At 45.3% G+C, this 19,210-nt stretch overlaps 1 protein-coding gene across 1 annotated transcript in view; it reads left to right on the plus strand.

Annotated features, from left to right (window-relative positions):
- TRIM71 (tripartite motif containing 71) overlaps positions 1-19,210 on the plus strand; it is an 83,398-nt gene that overhangs the window by 53,362 nt on the left and 10,826 nt on the right. Inside the window, exon 2 of the mRNA XM_010595587.3 lies at positions 8,734-8,901. Within this exon, the coding sequence (XP_010593889.2) occupies positions 8,734-8,901 (168 nt within the window). The remainder of the gene's footprint in view (positions 1-8,733; positions 8,902-19,210) is intronic.

Consider the following 19,210-nt stretch of genomic DNA (forward strand, 5'->3'; position numbering starts at 1 on the left):
CCGGCAGGTTGATTCCAACTCATAGTGACCCTACAGGACAGAGTAGAACTGTCCCGTAGGGTTTCTAAGGCGTGGCTGGTGGATTCGAACAGCTGACCTTTTGGTTGGCACCTGAGCTCTTAAGCGCTGCACCACCTTGTCCACAGAGCCTGAACATTTGATCTAGGTTGTGCAGACTGCTCCTCTATCCTTTCTGACCCCCCTTTAGGCTGTTCTTGGGCACACCCTCCCCCCAGGTAGTCTTGACTCTATTTGCTTATTTGACCTGGGAATGGAGATTATTTAGCCAGCTGGCCTGATAGAGGTGGCATTACATGTTTAAGTCTCTTACCTTGTTAACCCTTGGGGCCACATGTGCCTTAGTTTTCAAACTTTCAAGTTTTGGAAAGCCAGCCCTGTACGCTCACATACGTTAAGTAAGCCCCCTTGTTGCCATCCAGTGGGTTCCGAATCATAGTGAACCCCGTAGGACCAAGGAGAATTGCCCTATGGGGTTTCCAAGGAGCATCTGGTGGATTCGAACTGCTGACGTTTTTGGTTAGTAGCCAAAGCTCTTAACCGCTGTGTCACCAGGGCCCCATATTAAGTAATAAAATAACACTCCCAAATAATAAGTATTAGTATTTCTGCAGTAGAATATATGAAAACCCACACTATAGATGGTATAGATAAAAATTATAAGTCATTTTTATGCTAGTTGAGGTTTTGTTGCCAAAAACTCATGTGAAAAGTTTGTTTTCCAGAGTTTTTTTTGTTTTTTTTTTTAAGATTTTGGAATTGTAGAAAAGGGCACCTAGCGTTTGTTTCACTGGGTGGTTGAATGAAACCCTCTGGGATTCATAAGTATCTACAGTATCCATTTTTAAATTGCCTGAAACCCCTTCTATCATTTTCATACCTCTGGAGACACCTCCCCACCCACAGCCACCTCCTTTTGCGTTGGCGACAATCTCCCTAGCTGTTGGTACTGGGGACGCAGGCCCTGCCTGCCTGCTCCTCTTCTCTGTGCCTCTTTCCAGTTTCCCACTGCAACCTTCCAGCCAGGAGGATCTGAACTCTCAGCCGTGGCCTGTGTCCACATCGGCTGCCTCACCTGGCGTCTTGCAGGACTGGCTTTTTGTGGACGTTTGGTCTTGTCGGGAACAGAAACTGAAGCTTGACGGTGACCACCTTTGCGTTCTTCCTGGGTGGATATTGACCTGACAGTTGACTTCACTTGAATTCTTGCTGTCCCCACTTACAAGTAGATCTTTTCCTTGAAAACTATGACATCAGGGTGTGTATATATTTACCAAGTGGGAGGAACTTTTGGGGGGCCCTTTAAAGAACAAGTTATTCCCTGCAACATTGTTCGGGATTTTTCTTTTATTTTTTTTCACCCTAAAAGTCGGAAAATACTTTTAAAAATTCTGTCAGCAGGATACTGATTAAATAAGATGTGGGCTGCAACGATGGGCTCAAGCATGACAAGGATCATGAGAATGGCACGGCATTTCATTCTGTTGTACACAGGGTCGCAATGAGTCAGAACAGGAAAACACCTAACGACAACAACACACCCACTTGGCAACATACCATGCAGCTATTTAAACAAAACAAAACCAAACCCAAAACAAAACAAAAAAAAACTGGCAGCCCTCTATATAGAGGGAACCCCCAGAACATTCTCCAAGTTAAGTGAAAAAAGTCCCGTATAATGTTGCCGCCGTTGATGCCTTCAGAAAATTTGAATATGCGGTATAGAATATAGAGTATAGAATAATTTGGGACAGTTACATTTTAAAAAATAGAAATTGAGAGATTTAAAAAAAACATTTGCACTTCAATACCTTTTTAAATAAATTTAAAAACAAAGCATTTAAAAAATATTTTGAACTCTCCCCTCGCGGGCCCGCAGAAAAGGGAGAGGATAATTTGTTCCCATTTGGGCTCTGAGGTCCTGAGCTGGTGATGGTTGTCAGTGAGCTGGGGTCCTTTCTTTGCTCTTCCCGGGCCTCCCTGGCCGCTCTGCAGCCGCACGTGGCCAGGGCTGGGAGCTCTGGACCACTGCGCAGAGCATTTCCCCAAGCCACGTAAAGCTTTGATGTTATTTAATAGACTTTGCTTCCTGGCCAGAGTGTGTGCCTCGAACTTTACCATTTTTTGAACGAACACCCCCGTTGCCCCAGATGGGAGCCTGCAGAGGGGCACACAGGTCAGGCTTTGGGGGCCCATGTTGCTTCTGGAACCCCTTGTCACCACTTCATTTCTCTGGGGGGAAACAGGTCCCCTAGTTCGTGTGAGACCACATGCATGCTTCATGGCTTCTTAAAGGGATTTGGCAGAAACAGCAGGAAATAAATTTAATATGTTAATTTAAAACGTTAATATGCTTTATTTTAGGTTTTCAAAACTATTTTGGGGTTGTTTTCTAAGGTACTATATTTTAGGGTTTTAGGTACCACATTAGCGGAGGCATCTTTACTCTGGCAGAGGCCCCTCCATCTTTTCAGTTTACATTCCACACTGTGATATGGTTGGTTGTCCTTTAAACCTGAAAGTCTGTTGTTTCAGTTGTGGGGTGCGCTACCAGGATCCCCGAGATGGGTATTTTCCTTGTTGGACCACAAGCGGGGTAAAAATTTAGATTCTGGGAGCACACATAGAGACAAAGTCCTTTTCATTGACAAAGCATTTTATTTAAAAAACTGGCTAAGGTCACCCTGCCCACTGGGTATTTTTATTTATTTATTTTTCCTTTAGCCCTCCCCCTCCCCCTCCCCTTCCCCTTCCTGCTGGGCCCACATTCCTGGGTCTTTGTCTCTGCCTGGTATTTTAGAAATTTTGGGAGAGGAAGGCCATGGGTGGGGCTTTCTGGAAGCTGGGGGCAGGGAAGAGGGTGGTCACTTTCAGGGTCAGAGGTCAGGCCTGCTCCATTCAGCAGGGGCAGCCGGTTTGTCGCCAGGCCCCGGGGGCGTGTCCCTGCATCTGCCCGGGAAGCCCCTAATGGGCCCTGAATTCCTGCCGCCAGAGGACCACTCCCCCCCACCCCAGTTTATGGCCCTGCACAGGCCTTTAAATGGAGAACCCGGGCTCCAGTTTATTCTTTAAAATAACCTTCCAGCCGGTTGAGAGAGAATTGCATCCAAGCACATTCTTATCTACTGCTAACGTTGTGGATTTTTGATCTTAGGAATTGCAGATAGATAAAATGTGGGGTTTCTAAATGCAGCGGGAAACCTTTCCCAAAATTTTACTCCGTATTTAGCCAGAAGGTTTCGGGCAATGAATTTAAAAAAGAAAAAAATTGCTCTTGTCGCTAGGTGCCGTCCAGTTGGTTCTGACTCACAGCGACCCTGTGTACAACAGACCGAAACACTGTCTGGTCCTGTGCCAGGCTCACAATCACTGTAGTGTTTGAGCCTGTCATTGCAGCCACTGTGTCAGTCCATTTCCTTGAGGTTCTTCCCCTTTTTTTCTCTGACGCTCTACTTTATCACCAAGCATGATGTCCTTCTCCAGGGACTGATCCCTCCTAATAACATGTCCAAACTATGTGAGACGCGTCTCACCGTCCTCCCCTTTAAGGAACATTCTGGTTGTACTTATTCCAAGACAGATGTGTGTGTTTTTCTGGCAGTCCATGGCATATTCAGTATTCTTTGCCAACACCACAATTCAAAGGCACCAGCTCTCCCTCTGGTCTTCCATGTTCTCTTGTCCGGCTTTCGCATGCATATGAGGTGACTGAAAATACCGTGGCTTGGGTCAGGCACACCTTAGTCCTCAAAGTGACATCTTTGTTTTTAAAAACTTTAAAAAGTTTTCTTTTGGGCAGCAGATTTGTCCAATGCAATATGTTGTTTGATTTTTTTTTTTTTGTTTTGTTTTTTTTCTACCTACCTGTAGTTTTTATTATCAGCTGCCTGGTCACTTCAGGTATCCTGAAACTGCACACTGGCCCTTCTGACACCACAGTGTGTCCTGGGCACTCAGAACTGCGTTGATTCCACGTGCCATGGTGTGCAGGTAGGTAGGGATCGCACCCAGAGACCCCTAGTGCCCATTTTAGAGATGTCTGTGTGGTCAGGAGTGTCAGGCACCCTGCCCCTCCCTGCTGCCCCCTGTTGATCTGACCAGGATTTCTTTTTTGGCCACTGCATCTGTGCAATCCTTTAAAACCTATGAAAACCTCATGGGGTATTTTCTATTCCCAGCATCATCCAGGTTCTGTATTTTTTGGTTAACAAACTGAAACTCAAGAAAAGCACCTTAATTCTTTGTAGTTGTGCAGCCGGGACCTGGAGCTCTGGGTCAGCTAAGAGTTACTTCACAGCCTCTTCTGTCCTGATGCCTGGGAGATAGGGCTGCCTGCCAGGGTTTCGGAGTGGAAGGGGTAGGGTGCCCAGGCAGACCCTGTTAATGGATTGAATTGTGTGTCTCCACCAATCATCTTGCCCCCATATGTACTGGAATCCCAACTCCTATACACTTGGATGTGGTCCCAGTTGGGAATAGGTTTTCTTTGTTGTGTCAATGAGACCGTATCAGTGTAGGGTGTTTTAAGGTATTACCCTTTGAGATATCCAAAGAGCACTTTGAGTGCAGAGAAGGAAGCACAAATGGAGAAAGATCGCTTCCATGTGGAGTCACAGAGGAACAGAAGCTGACAGGAGGCAAGGGTTTTCCCGCAGGCGGAACAGAGAAAGCCTTTCCCTAGTGCCGGCGCCCTGAATCTGGGCTTCTGGCCTCCGAAACAGTGAAAAAGTAAACTTCCGTTCACTAAAGCCACCGCTTGTGGTATTTCTGTTACAGCAGCACTAAGAGACTAAGACAGATCCAGTGTTTTGTCACAGGTGGGTCAGCCAGCCAGACAGCAACGGGCTCGGGCTAACCGTTCTTTTCCGTGCACCATAGAACAATGACTCCCTGACATCAAGAGGACAGTGACTTTTAATTGTTATATTCCCATCCGCCAGCAGGGTAAACAATAGAGCGCAGCCCAGCCAGCCCACACAGCTGTTGAGAAAAGCTAGAGAGGAGAGAAGCTTTCAGGTTGGGGGGCTGTCCTCTGGCGAAAGAGGGGCCACAGAGGCATCTTTCATTCTAATTTAAAAGGAACCTTTCCAGGGAATGGATGGACGATGGGGAGCAACCCACAAGTTCACACACTGCTGGTGGGAGTATGAAGCAGCTCAACTACTTTGAGAAACAGTCTGGTAGTTTCTAATGAAGTTAAATGTACACCTACCCTACCTAGTCCCCCCACCCCCAACCCCCCCCCAAAAAACACGTTGCTGCCAAGTCAATTTTGACTCATAGGTACCCTATAGGACAGTAGGGTTTCCAAGGAGCGGCTGATGGATTCAAACTGCCAACTCCTCCTCCTCCCCTGCCCCATATATAATTTTTTAAATTGTACTTTAGATGAAGGTTTCTAGAACAAACTAGCTTCTCATTAAACAGTATGCATATTGTTTTATGACGTTGGTTAACAACCTTACATGTCAGCACTCTCCGTTCTCGACCTTGGGTTCCCGTTACTGGCTTTCCTGTCTCCTCCTGCCTTCTAGTCCTTCTCCCTCGGCTGGCGTGCCCGTTTAATCTCATTTTGTTTTATGGGCCTGTGTAATCTTTGGCTGAAGGATGAACCTCAGGGGTGACTCCATTACTGAGCCAAAAGGGTGTCCAGGGTCCATATTCTCGGGGTTTTTCCAGTCTCTGTCAGACCAGTAAGTCTGTTTTTTTGTGTGTGTGGGTTAGAATTTTGTTCTACATTTTTCTCCAGCTCTGTCTGGGACTCTCTATTTTGATCCCTGTCAGAGCAGTCAGTGGTGGTAGCTGGGCACTATCTCGTTGTACTGGACCCAAGACTGGTGGATACCGTGGTAGTTGTGGTCCATTGGACTAATTTTTCCCTTGTGTCTTTAGTTGTCTTCATTGTCCCTTGCTCCCAAAGGGGTGAGACCAGTGGCGTATCTTAGATGGCTGCTCACAGGCTTTTAAGACTCCAAGCGCTACTCAGCAAAGTAGAATGTAGAAAATTTTGTTTATAAATTATGTTAGGCCAATTGAGCTAGATGTTCCCCGAGACCATAGTCCCCCCCAGCCTTCAGCTCAGGGAGTTTAGATGAGTCTCTGGAGCTTCCATGGCCTTGCCTTGTACAAGTTGTGCTGGCTTCCCCAGTATTGTGTACTGTCTTACCCTTCACCAAAGTTACTACTTAAAAAAAAAACCAAACCCAGTGCCGTCGAGTCGATTCCGACTCAGCGATGCTATAGGACAGAGTAGAACTGCCCCATAGAGTTCCCAAGGAGCGCCTGGCAGATTAAAACTGAGCATGTACTCTTGTGTCTGTTAGCCGTTTGAATGTCTTCTCTGGTGAAGTGTCTTTTCACATTTCCTTTGCTCATTTTTTTAATTGGATTTTTTGTCTTTTGGCTGTAGAGGTGTTGGATTTTCACATAGATTTGGGAGCTTAGACCTTTGTTGGATTTGTAATAGCCAAAATTTTTTCCCCAATCTGTAGGTTCTCTTTCTGGAGTTTGTGTGTTGTTAGTTACCATCTCTATCCTGTTAATGCCGTATATTAGGGCCTCTAGTGTTGATCCTGTTTTTTCTTCTATGATCCTTAAAGTTTTTGGTTTTATATTTAGGCCTTTGATCCATTTTGAGTTAGTTTTGTGTGTAGTGTGAGGTATGAGTCCTGTTTCATTTTTTTTTTTTTTTTTGCAGATGGACCTTCAGTTTGCCCATTTGTTAAAAAGACTGTCTTTTCCCCATTTGATGGATTTTGCAAACTGCTGACATTTTGGTTGGCAGCCAAGCATTTAACCACTGTACCACCACCAGGGTTCCCTTTTTTTTTTTTGGTTAATATTTAAGTTTAGCTTTCTCAGGACAAGAGGAGAGCTTAGATTGTCTGTAAATGGTGGACCTACTGGCCTTGACGAAGAGGTCAAATTACTGCCACCTGGTTTCAGCGTACTGTGGATTGCTGGAAAAGTACTTCAGTGGACAAAACTGGTAGATGAGTTACCAACTACTCATATGATATTTCCCTTATATAAAATAGGGGCCATAACATGCTACATCAGAACTTTAAAAAAAGTAGGAACATAATATCCTAAATGTTTTCTTATCTCCGTTTCTGAATCCAGAGATTCCCCTAGAAGCAGTCTAAGTCACACTGGATTACGAACCTCCATAGTAACACTAGCTATTAACTGAGGCTTAGCGGAGCAGCAGGACTTTTGGATGACTGAGCCAGTGGGAAGGTCATTTCCCAGAGCACACCCTTTGTGCTAAGATTGGGTTGGTTAATAAAATAAAAAGCCTGGAGAAGGAGAGCAGCCACATGCTGGAGAAAAGGAGAAGCGGTATTCTCACTCCATCCCTGTCCCTTTCTATACGGGGGTGTTGACCCTCCCTCCCTATCGCAGTTTCCCACAACACTCCCCCTTCGCGGCCTCTCCACCAGGCCAGGAGGCTCCCGTCGTGTTCCATGCAGAATCGCCTCATCCTGAGTCCCACATCCTGGCTCTGCACTATACTCAGCAGGGTAGTTTGCCTGCGAACAAGTGTCCCGTGGAATTTAGATTATACTCTGACAGGTTGTCTTCACCGTGCATGTGCCAAAATCTTGAGAAAGGCTCACATTAGCCGCCCCTCTCTGTCCTTGCTAGCCATGTGGCCCTGATCCCCCCCACAGTCTCATCATCTGGGGATTAAGGACGTGTGTGTGTGTGTGTGTGTGTGTGTGTAGGTGTAGAATCCCCCATGGACCTCGCTTCTCTGTTGTGTGTTGGCTGGCTTCCCTCACACACAGGTGTACCAGAGGCAGATTTAAGCTCTGCCCTTGAAAGCAATCCAGCAAACATTTACACAGAGCATGTTAAGCGCCTTGTCCCATGGAGGGACATGGCAGTGACGCTGGCCCAGTTTCTGTGCCAAGGAGCTTTCCAGAGCTCCTTGTTTATCAGCAGGTGGAGCTTGTGCCAACCATTCTCTCTCTCCCCTCAGCACGCAGGGCCCCAGGGAAACACACAGCATCACGTAAAGCAGTTCTATCAGCGCCGGCTGCCTCCCAGGTTCAACTCCTTGGCGTAACTTGGCAGGAAGAAGAAAGACGAGAACCTGGCAGACCTTACCACTAGCTTTTTGGCCTTCGTTCCAGAAGCTTAAGCCCATAGTTAGCTTGAGCGCCTGCCTGTGAGGACCAGGCTTTGCGTTTTGTGCTAATCTTGATGGCGAGCCTGGAGACGTGCTGTGGTGTGAGAGTGATTAATACTGACTCCTTGCTCCACACACCCGAAGGCTGGGGTGGCGAGGGGAGCCCTTCTGGTGTATCTTTTTATGTATGCTGCCAACCTCAGACTAGAGAAACATAATCTTGCAACTTTCCTGGGTAATTAATCTGAGATGCGGGGAAATCTCTTCTGCCAGGAGGGTGGTTTGCATTGCATCTTGGCCTTTGAAGTATGGCGGTTACTGTTCTGAATGAAAGGAAAGGGGTGTGTGGGAGTTGTGGTATTTTCCCTTGACGTGGGGCAGGAGGGAGTGGAAAGAAGAGCACGTGGTTAATTTTGGCTGTGTTCACTGTTGCTGGACTTGCTCCCTCTCCACGTAGGGGCGTGCGTGGTTGTTGGGATCGGGTAGCTCTGGGCCTGGGATTCCAGGCACCCTGCTTGTCCTTCTGCTTGCCCCTCTGGTGTCATGCATCTCACTAATGTCTGTCCTCACGTCGTCGGCAGGTGCTGCACCTGTACTGTGACACTTGCTCGGTGCCCATCTGCCGTGAGTGCACCATGGGCCGGCACGGAGGCCACAGCTTCACCTACCTCCAGGAGGCGCTGCAGGACTCAAGGGCGCTCACCATCCAGCTGCTGGCCGACGCCCAGCAGGGCCGCCAGGCAATCCAGGTCAGTTCTCCCCACCCCTCGCCTGGTTCCCTTCTTTCTCACACGTGGAGACCCTGGGTGGTCTGAGTGGTTAATGCACTGGCTGCTAACTGAAAGGTTGAACGTTTGACACTAAAGACACAAGAAAAATACTAGCCCAAGAAACAAAAAGGACCACGTAAACCAGAGGGACTCCATCAGCCTGAGACCAGAAGAACTAGATGGTGCCCAGCTACCACCGAAGACTGCCCTGACAGGGAACGCAGCAGAGTCCCTGATGGAGCAGGAAAAAAATAGTAGGGTGCAGAATTCAAATTCTAGTAAAAAAAAAAACAAAAACAAAAAACCAGACTTAATGGTCTGACTGAGATTGGAGAAACCCCAGAAGACATGGCCCCCAGACTCTCTGTTAACCCAGATCTAAAACCATTCCCAAAGCCAGCTCTTCAGGCATAGTGGACTGGACTCTAAGACATAAGATAATACTCATGAAGAATGTGTTTCTTATCCTTAGTTCCAGTAGTTCTCATTTGCAGGCGTCTCCACTGGTGGGTCATCCTGTCAGCATGTCTGTGTTTCCAGGGGTGAGATGGCTTGTGTCTCCTGTTTTATGCGACCACAGTTAGGACCTTGCCAAGTGTCTTAGCTCTGTGGGTGTCTCCCAGAGCTGGTACCCAGCCTCTGCTGCACATCCGCGTGTCTTTGGAAGCTTACATGCTGGATTGTGATAGGATCTGTCTCGGGTATAGCCTGCCCGCCAGGAGTTTTTAAATCCCCCCAGGTGATTCTACAGTGCAGCAGGGTTTCAGGACCACTGATGGGGACAGGGGGAGCCTTTCTTTTTATTTTTTTTGCTCCGCCCTAGGAGACTGAGAACATGCAGGGAGTCTTTGAAGCCTAAGTTAGAGAATTGCTGGTGGTCTTGAGCTCTGTCACAGCCACCTCTGCTTTGTGGAGTCAGCCACTCGAGGGAGAAAAACCAAGTGTCATGATTTGCTATAAAGAGGTCTGTGTTAAGATGATGATATCTCAGGGAAACGCACGTTCTCTGTGAAAGGGAGAGAATTTGAGGGATAGCCAGTGTTGTCTGCCACGCTCAATTTCTAAACTAAATATCTTCTGTGTTTCCTGACAGCCTACTTCGTGAGCAGTGGAAAGAACTAGGCACAGGCCCAAGGGGTGAAATTGAAAATAATAGTTGGTAGTAGTGTGCCTGACACTAGTCTGAATAGGGGATGATGGAGCATTCTGTGGGGAGGAGCCAGGTGGCCAGGGAGTAAGTAGTTCGGGTGAGGTGAGAGGCCCAGTGTTTTGGTATTTTAACACTGTATGGCCATATCTAGTGGTGGTCATGGTTGTCCAGTCATTTCTAGTCATGATGACCTCACGTGTGCAGAGTAGAACTGCTCCATAGGATTTTTAAGGCCATGGCCTTTTGGAAGCAGATTGCCAGGCTTGTCTTCAAGACACCTCTGGATGAGTTCAAACCACCAGCCTTTAGGTTAGTAGTTGAGCCTTTAACCATTTGTACCACCCAGGGATTCCCCACACCTAGGTATGCCTGCAGAGTATCAGCTTTACATGGATTCTGAATAGATTTCCTAGAAAATCCTCATGTAACAGTGGGGTGTGTGTATGTGTGTGTGTGTAGTGCTCTTTCTTTGCTCTGGGTTATAATTCTTTAAAACCTACATTCAGCCAATGATCTGAGGACTGGAGTGGGATCGGACACCTGCTTCTGGCTGTTCTCATCAGATCGTTGATGAAGTGGGAGTTTCTAGAAAAGCAAGCATCTGGGAGCTCAGAGGCCCTCTCTGAAATGAGAGTACGGGCGCCTGTTAAGAACGCAGTTCTTGAATGTTGGTGGAAAACACAGAACCTCATTCGCTGAGTTAATGCTGCGATGCCGACACAGGCCTCTGGAGCAGGGAGGGGAAGCTGAGGTAAAGGCTGGGCCGTGGAGTTGAGTCCGACTCATAGTGACCCTATGTGACACAGCACACCTACCCCGTAGGGTCTTCTAGGCTGTAATCTTTGAGAGAGTGGATTGCTAGGTCTTTTCTCCCACTGAGCAGCTGGTGGGTTAAAACCACGGACCTTTAAGCGAGCATCTGAGCGCTTAACAGGGCTAACTAACTTCACACTAAAACCTTTTGCTGAAAGCTTGTTGGCCATGTAAGCCACAGAAACAAGCTGTGAAGGCCAGAAGTCTGGTGTGACATGCTTTTTAGTGTGAAGACATGTTTTGTACATGGGGCTGCCAGCAGGGCTCAGGACTGTCACAGTTGTATGTCATGGAAGCAGATTGAGTAGGAGTGGACAGGTGACAGCTCACTAGCCCCACCATGGTCACAGGGCACTGAAGTCAGCCTGGAGCAATTGTAACCCAGCGTCTCCTAAATGTTAAGGTACGATGCTGTTCCGGAAACATCAGAGGAACGTTGGGGTGTACACAGGGCGGTCCTCGTCCCTGGGAGCATTTACAACAAAACTCATTTAATGACTACATCATTTCACGTATTTTAAAAAGACTTCGGGGAAAGTGTTAGTAATGCACAGGGGGAAAAAACCCTAAGATTGATTAATCTTTAATGGCAGTCATTATAGGGCAGGAGCCCTGGTGGCACAGTAGTTGAGAGCTGTGGCTGCTAACCAAAAGGTCGGCAGTTTGAATCCACCAGCACTCCTTGGAAGCCCTATGGGATGGTTCTCCTGTGTCCTATAGGGTTGCTATGAGCCAGAATTGACTCGACGGCGATGGGTTTTTAAGCACAGGGTAAGGAGGCGCAGTGGCAGCTCAGTGGTGGAATTCCATGTGGGAGACCCAGATGCAGTTTCCTGCCAGTGAGTCTCCAGTACATCCTGTTGCTATGATGCTGGATGGGTTTCAGTGGAGCTTCCAGAGAGACTAGGAAGAAGGGCCTAGTGATCTTCCTGAAAATCAGAGCAAATCGAGTGGATCACAAGGTTTCAAATCCACAGCCCATCACAGGGATGGTGCGGGCCGGGCAGCGTTTAGTTTTGTTGTACGTGGGGTCACCGTGAGTCAGGACCAACTGCAACAACAAAGCATAGGGTATGCGTCTGAGAAAAGATGTTGAGATTTATATATGAATATACAAGTGGTTTTACATTTGTTGGTCACTGAGCAGTGATTGGAAAGAGAGAACCACTGAAAGGTTGAGACGTGCCTCACAGAGTTAAAGAAAACACAAAACCAAACCTATTGCTATCAAGTTGATCCTGACTCATAATGACGCTATAGGACAGAGTAGAGTTGGCCCATAGGGTTTCCAAGGAGCGGCTGGTGAATTCAAGCCGCAGACCTTTTGGTTAGTAGCTGGGCTCTTAACCACTGTGCCACGAGGGGTGCCTAGGGGAATGGGGAAGACAGAGTTAAAGAAGTTACCTTGAAATGCTGTGAATGACACAGATTTCGGGGTGCACGATCTCATCCACATGATTTTACCATGCAGCTTCTCAAACGTTAATGGAAGTGGACAGCCTGACCACACAATATGCATGCTGTCAATTAATAGCATTACGTTAAAGAGCTCAGCAGAGAGGATATGGAGCCCGTGTTTTCTTTTATGTGATAATTGGAGAGGAGGGAAATTGTAGGCAGTTGGTGTGTAATTTTCTGAAATGGTGATTTTCTTGATAATCTGTACGTAATTTGGGTTCCCATATATTTGTTCTTACTGTTTTGAAGAAAAGTGACTGAACCCACTTAAACCAGAAAACACAGTCATTCTGGCCAGAAGGTAAGACGAGATTCTGATTTCTTTTACAGGGATGGTTTAAATAACAAGTTTGAGTTCAGAAGTCATTGGTCTAAGAAACAGTCCTAGGTTTGTTCATTTGATCTCGGTAGTATGAATGTATTCAACGAGTTTTTCAGCCACTTTTCAAAGCTTATTGTTTGTGCTGGCAGATTCAAGAGACAGAATACATATCCCAGAAGTAGGTTTTATCTTGTTGGCATCGTATAGTTAAGAAGGCATTAAGCCAAATAAGGGGTGAAGAGGTAGAAAGAAGGAATAGATTTAAAAAGTTATCACAGCAAATGCTAAAACCTAGCTAGGTTAAAGGGTAAAACAAAAAAACAACTGAGGGAGATATATATAATACAAAGGCACTAGAAGTGATAGAAAAGGCTTTTTTGCATGTTAAAAACCAGTAAAATTAAAAGGGAAACAACAAATTAGAAAAGTAATGACATATAGTTAGTTACTCTATGAAAAGATTATAAGTAGATAAAATTGGAAGCCACTAAAAGGTGAAGAGAATGAAGGAAACGAACATATACCTTATAAAGACAAAACACAACGGTTTCATTTGAACTTATGGCAGTATGCTTAACCTGAGAAGTAACCATAATAAAAATGACCCCAGAATACTCTGACTCTTATGAAATCTGTTGAGTACACCATTCTTAATCTTTGTGGATGGGAGCATGTGCTTTGAAAAATATCCAGAGCTTTAACTGGAAGTAAGTCATTCCCCCCTTTAGGATTTCCACTATGGCAGCTTCCTTGCATGCTGGAGAAGACAAGAGATAATCATTGGACCATTACGAATGGCCAGCCATAGGAGCAAGGATTTTATGGCCAGTTACGTGATGAACTGTTTGTGATCACATTTAAGTAAAAAAGCATATGCCCACTCCTCATTTAGCATCTTCAGCCTCCATAGGCCAGTTCATTGTATGAAAATCGATGTTATATGCAAAAAGGAAGGATGACCACATCAGATCACAAAATGGAGGATGACTACATCATTATATAACTGTGAGAACCACTGAGAATGATTTCCCATCATCACAAGCCAGCATTACTCTCACCTTGTACCACACCATCAGATGTATGTCGTTAATGTGCGGAATAGTCAGATAGTAGAATTTTTCACTATTGTTGGAAATGTGAAATGTGAAATAATGAGATAGTCAATAAGTGAGTACTAAGTATACTGTGAGTTGCTTAGAGATGATCCAAAACCAGGAAATAACACTGAGAAAAAACAGACTGAAATACTAATAGTAATTTTTTTGTTGTTGTTGTTGTTTTGCTATGGTTGAAACTGAAGCAAGTTGGTTTTATTTAGGTTAAATTGGTATACAATGAACTGGACATATTTAAAATGCCCACTTGTATAACAAGACACCCATGAAACCACTCCACAATCAAGATTATAAATACCTATCACCTCCAAACGTTCCCTTGTCCTTTTTTTCCCCTAATCTCTCCCACCTTACTCCATGTTCCAAGCGACTACTAATCTGATTTCTGTCATAGATTGGATTTTTTTTTTATATCAGTTAGAAATTGCCTTTAGCAATGAGTAACAGACTCTCTGCCCTCAAAATAGTAGTTTAAAAGCTCAAGGTTTAATCTCTTTATTAAAAACAAAAAGAGGTCTGGCGATAAAGGGATTCATTGGGGAATCAAAGATTCTTCAGCTCTGCCCTACAAATCCTAGATGTTGACAAATCCCCCTCATGGTCCAGAATAGCTGCTGGCACTCCAGCCATGCCATCTATGTTCTGGGCAATTGGAAGAAAGAAACCATGACCTCTGCACCTTTTGTAAAAATTTTTCAGAAGTCTTGCATAACCTTTATACCTGCATGTTGACCCAAACCCGGCCTAATGATCACACCAGCTGCAAGAGTTTTTATCTAAGCACACTATAGTTTTGATTAAAGTAGAGCTTCTCTTTTCGTGTGATACTAGTAGTAAGTCAATAGTAGTAATATCGTTAAAATGAATGTTTCAGACTACCAGCTACTTGTGCTTTTCCCCCCTCTTCTGATTTTGTTTATTGGGCGTCTAAGTTGCTTTTCTCAGTTATGAAAGTAAATATTATTGGTACTCTTCATTGAAAGCAAGAGAACTGTATCACATCACTTGACACATAAATGAAAACCGAGTTTTCAGCAACTTAGCACAATTATCTTATGTTATAGAAGTGAAATTGTATGTGATGCTAGACTGTGGTCCCCTACTTTCTGTTTGATCACTTTGGTAAGACCAGGTAGCCTGCGTTTTATTAACCCCCGCTTGCCATGATAGAAAATAAGGACAACAAATGCAGAGAAGGCTTGTATCTCATGTGAGCTTGTGTAAACTGTCCCAGGATGTAGGTGAAGAAAACATTTCCCCCATTACAGATGTGAAAATGGAAGAAAACAAAATGTAGGGGCTTTTCTCAAAGGTCTCAGATCGCATTAGCTAGCCATGGTCTTCCAGCGTCCCTTTTTATCAGTAAGAATTAACATCCCTTGTTTATTGAGCGTCTGCTCTGGTACTGGCAGTGAAATAGGTGCTTTATGGACACATAGCAGGCTTGGGAGCTATGGGTGTTATTCTTTGCATTTTATTGGGCGAAAACCTTGCTTCACAGAGGTTAAGAGTGCCAAAGGTGGTCAAGGAATTGTGGTCTGAACCCAAAACTGGTGGTCTTTTTTTCCAAACTGGGAGACTACAGCTAACACACCCACACACACCCACACACACATTATGGCTGAAAAATTTTAATGCACCATGACCTAAATAAAAAGTTTCCCATGCCATCTTAATTAGGATTCTTGGTTGCAAGGGACTGAAAGGGAATGAATAGTCTCAGGTAACCAGGTAGAGTGTGGATGGATCAGGCTTTCGGGACCCAGGGATTCAGCCATGGTGTCGTTCAGCTCTGCTCGTCTCTCCAGGGTAACCTCATTCATTCTGACTGCCGAACATGGGCTTCATCGGTGTAGTAGAGAGGCAGGTGGGCATAAGCGGAGCTCTCGTCCTGTTCCCGCAGGGAAGGAGTGAGATCCTCCACCTTCACCTTTTCTTTTTTGGAGAGATTGAGGAAGGGAGGCTTGGAACATCCATTTGTAAAATCCCACGTGATTGGCCTGGCTTCCTCCATTCTCCCTCTTTGGGTGGGGAGATGGGCACCACGAGGGCTGGTAGTCCCCTTTGGACCAGAGGATTGGAGTAAGAACACATCCAGAAAGTAAAGGATACTGGCTGGACCAAATCTGCAGCTAGATTTGTCGTTGTTGTTGTTGGGTGCCGTTGAGTTGGCTCTGACTCATAGCGACCCTGTGCACAACAGAACGAAACACTGCCCGGTCCTGCGCCATCCTTACAATCGTTGTTATACTTGAGCCCATTGTTGCACCCACTGTGTCAGTCCACCTCGTTGAGGGTCTTCCTCTTTTCCGCTGACCGTGTACTCTGCCAAGCATGACATCCTTCTCCAGGGACTGATCCCTCTTGACAACATGTCCAAAGTATATAAGACACAGTCTCGCCATCCTTGCTTCTAAGGAGCATTCTTGTACTTCTTCCAAGAAAGATTTCTTTGTTCTTCTGGCAGTCCATGGTATATTCAATATTCTTCGCCAACACCACAGTTCAAAGGCATCAATTCTTCTTCAATCTTCCTTATTCAGCTAGATTTAAAGCCTTATAAAACTTACTCACCCAGTGCAGTCAAGTTGATTCCAACCCATAGCGACCCTATAGGACAGGGTAGAATTGCCCCATAGAGTTTCCAAGGAGTGCCTGGTGGATTTGAACTGCCGACCCTGCGGTTAACAGCTGTAGCACTTAACCACTACGCCACCAGGGTTTCCATAAAACTTACGCCACCCTTAAACGAGTCCTCAGTGACACATTACAATGTACCTGGACTCGGCACTACTTGGGGATCAGGTGTTTTAATTTCCACTTAGCAGCTTTTTTAAGAAAGAACCTTCATGGACTCCCTCCACCGTTATTTAACCAGGGACACTTGTCGGTTTCCTCTCCATGGTTGGAGATAATACACCTCCCAAGAGACACAGCAGAGGTGTTTTCTGCCTCTCTGCAGGGTCTTCTGGACCCCAAATCACTCCACTGATCAAGTTTCTGCGTTTGTGTTGGTGCCAGAAGGCTTGAGGTTTCTACTGGTTCCTCTCCTACAACAAATAAGCTGCCCTGTACAGCAGTCAGTCTGTGTGTTAACCTCCCTGGTGAGGCCGTCTGTCTTGGACACATCCAGTCCTGATGTTCTCATCCACTTAATTTCAGGATTGGTTTGTGTGATGTTGTAAGCTTCCCATAAATCATTTCTGGATGGAGAGTATATATACATAAAAGGTACATTTCTCCCGTGAATATTTGGATTTTATCCAATATTAACTGCCAAGTATCACATGTACAGTTGACTCTCAGATTCCTAAGTTAACAACTCTAAGAGACTCAAACTTTGTCTTGTTTTTAACTTGAAAGTCTTAGGTCTAGAGAAGACACCCAGAAGTAAATCCCTGAATTAATTCTAGATTGTCTGATAAAGAGAATTCATACCTGAGGAAGGTGTACAACAAACAAAGCACAGAAGATACTTTCATCCGCTTCATCAGTGCTCTAAAACTGACCACTTTTATTACTTCGTAGAATATTCCATTGCTTTCACTTTGACTCTCTCCCTGGAAGTACATTTTGGTCATTTATGTAGGAGTTCTTGATGTGCACAAATCCCCGGGGATGACAGTAACAAGGCTCAGGAGTAGTTAATATCCACCTGAGACAGCCCTGATGATTTAGTTAATGTATTTCATCACATTTAAGATGCCATTGGTCGTAAGATGCATGTTTATTTTATGTGTAACTAATAAAAAAATACTGGCAATTGTAGTATGAGCCCTAGTTTCAAAGATGTTAACGTGATAAAAATTACATTTTAGAGTCAAGTACGATAGCTCCCATAAACAGTATGGTAGCCTAAGAGTTTATGGGTGGTATCTGAATTCTTTATTACCCTTTGATTATCAAGTAGCCATCATGCCAACACTACTGTCCACAGCAGACATCGCTAATGGATGCCTGCACTCTTTGCCAGGAAACCTCCATTTGGCCTTCGACTCCTCGCGTCCACGAATGGCCACCATTCAACAGTTGGTTGACATGTGCTGCCTGTCTCACCTGCCCGGATCGAGACCCTTAACTTTCCCACATCTGATTAAATCTGTTAACATTTAAGAGATGGTAACATTTTCTCTCTATTCCCATGCTTGTTGGGTGATTCTCTTTTCTTACGGGCAGAGTGTGCATTCCTGTTTTGGAAATTGGAAGTCCCCAACCCATCTGCCTTGTGTCTGCTTCAAACTTCCTGTTTTAGATCAGGAACCAGTTTACCAGGCCCTGACCTGGTCTGCACATCTTGGAATGCAGTGCTTGATTGGGGTGTGTACAGTTTAGGGGAAACCTATGTTGCCCTCTACACATCTAGCCTTTATGACTCTCTACCCAAGAAATGATGTTATCCTTGCATGCTGGGTGATGACTCAAGTTGCCATAGAGTTTTGCATTCCTTTTGCCTGTTTGAAAAATGAAAGAAACAGGCAGTTCTTATCATAGAACTGGAGTTTCTAACACAAGGACCTGTTGGGGCCTGGCAGGACACATGAGAGCAAGCCCAGCCAAGGGGAGAGAAGGTAAACCCATCCGCTCTGCACAGGGGATGCCCTGTGCTCTCTCCAGCCAGTGCTTACCCTGGAGGAATGCGGGTCTACTGTTGCCACATTTTCTGATTTTTATATAAAGGCCAGCTGGCACATAACATGGCATTATTATAAATAAATCTGTTTGCAGCTTCTGCTTTTCAACTGAGGCAGTGGTTAAAAAATGTCACGGACACGGGCTTGGTTGTCTTGGTCAGATACTAACTTGGACAGCAACTTTGTGCTGATTAATAACGACCATATCTAAAAACTGACTGTCTAGATTACTGAGCTCTGCTATCCCGGCTCTAGTCAGCATGTTCATAGTCTTGCCTTGTGATGCTGGGGCTGTGACTCTTCCAACCACATGTCTGGAAATTGGAAGAAGGGACATGCTTCTTCTATTCTCAGTAGCACCCTTTCTTCACCCTGGCAGCAGATGTTGGTTCCAGCATCCAGCTTTTGCCACCCCCAGAATTAGCTGGGCTCAGCCCTTCTTCCACACTTCTGGGTTGTCACAACTTTGTTCTCCCAGCCCAAGGGCTCATTGCTCCTTCCTGCAGTTATTGTCCGTCTCTGTTAGCCTCAGCATCCCCTTTGCCCTTCCATCTCACATTTAACCAGTTTCCGACATGAAATTCTCTCCGTTCTTAATGTCTAGTGAGGTTTCGCTTTTTCTTCGTGAATTCTGAGACATTTGAAAGTCATCAGTCCCGTGATGATGTCTGCTTATATCCACACTCGCACGTTTGACTGGTTATTCTAATTTTTTATCTTCTGGGTAATTTAGATATGCACCGGCCTGCTTCAGTTTGTTTGTTGGCTACCTAAGGCCAGGGACCTACACAATATGAAA

This window comes from Loxodonta africana, chromosome 27 (genome assembly GCF_030014295.1).
Source record: "Loxodonta africana isolate mLoxAfr1 chromosome 27, mLoxAfr1.hap2, whole genome shotgun sequence".
Classification (NCBI taxonomy): Eukaryota; Metazoa; Chordata; class Mammalia; order Proboscidea; family Elephantidae; genus Loxodonta; species Loxodonta africana.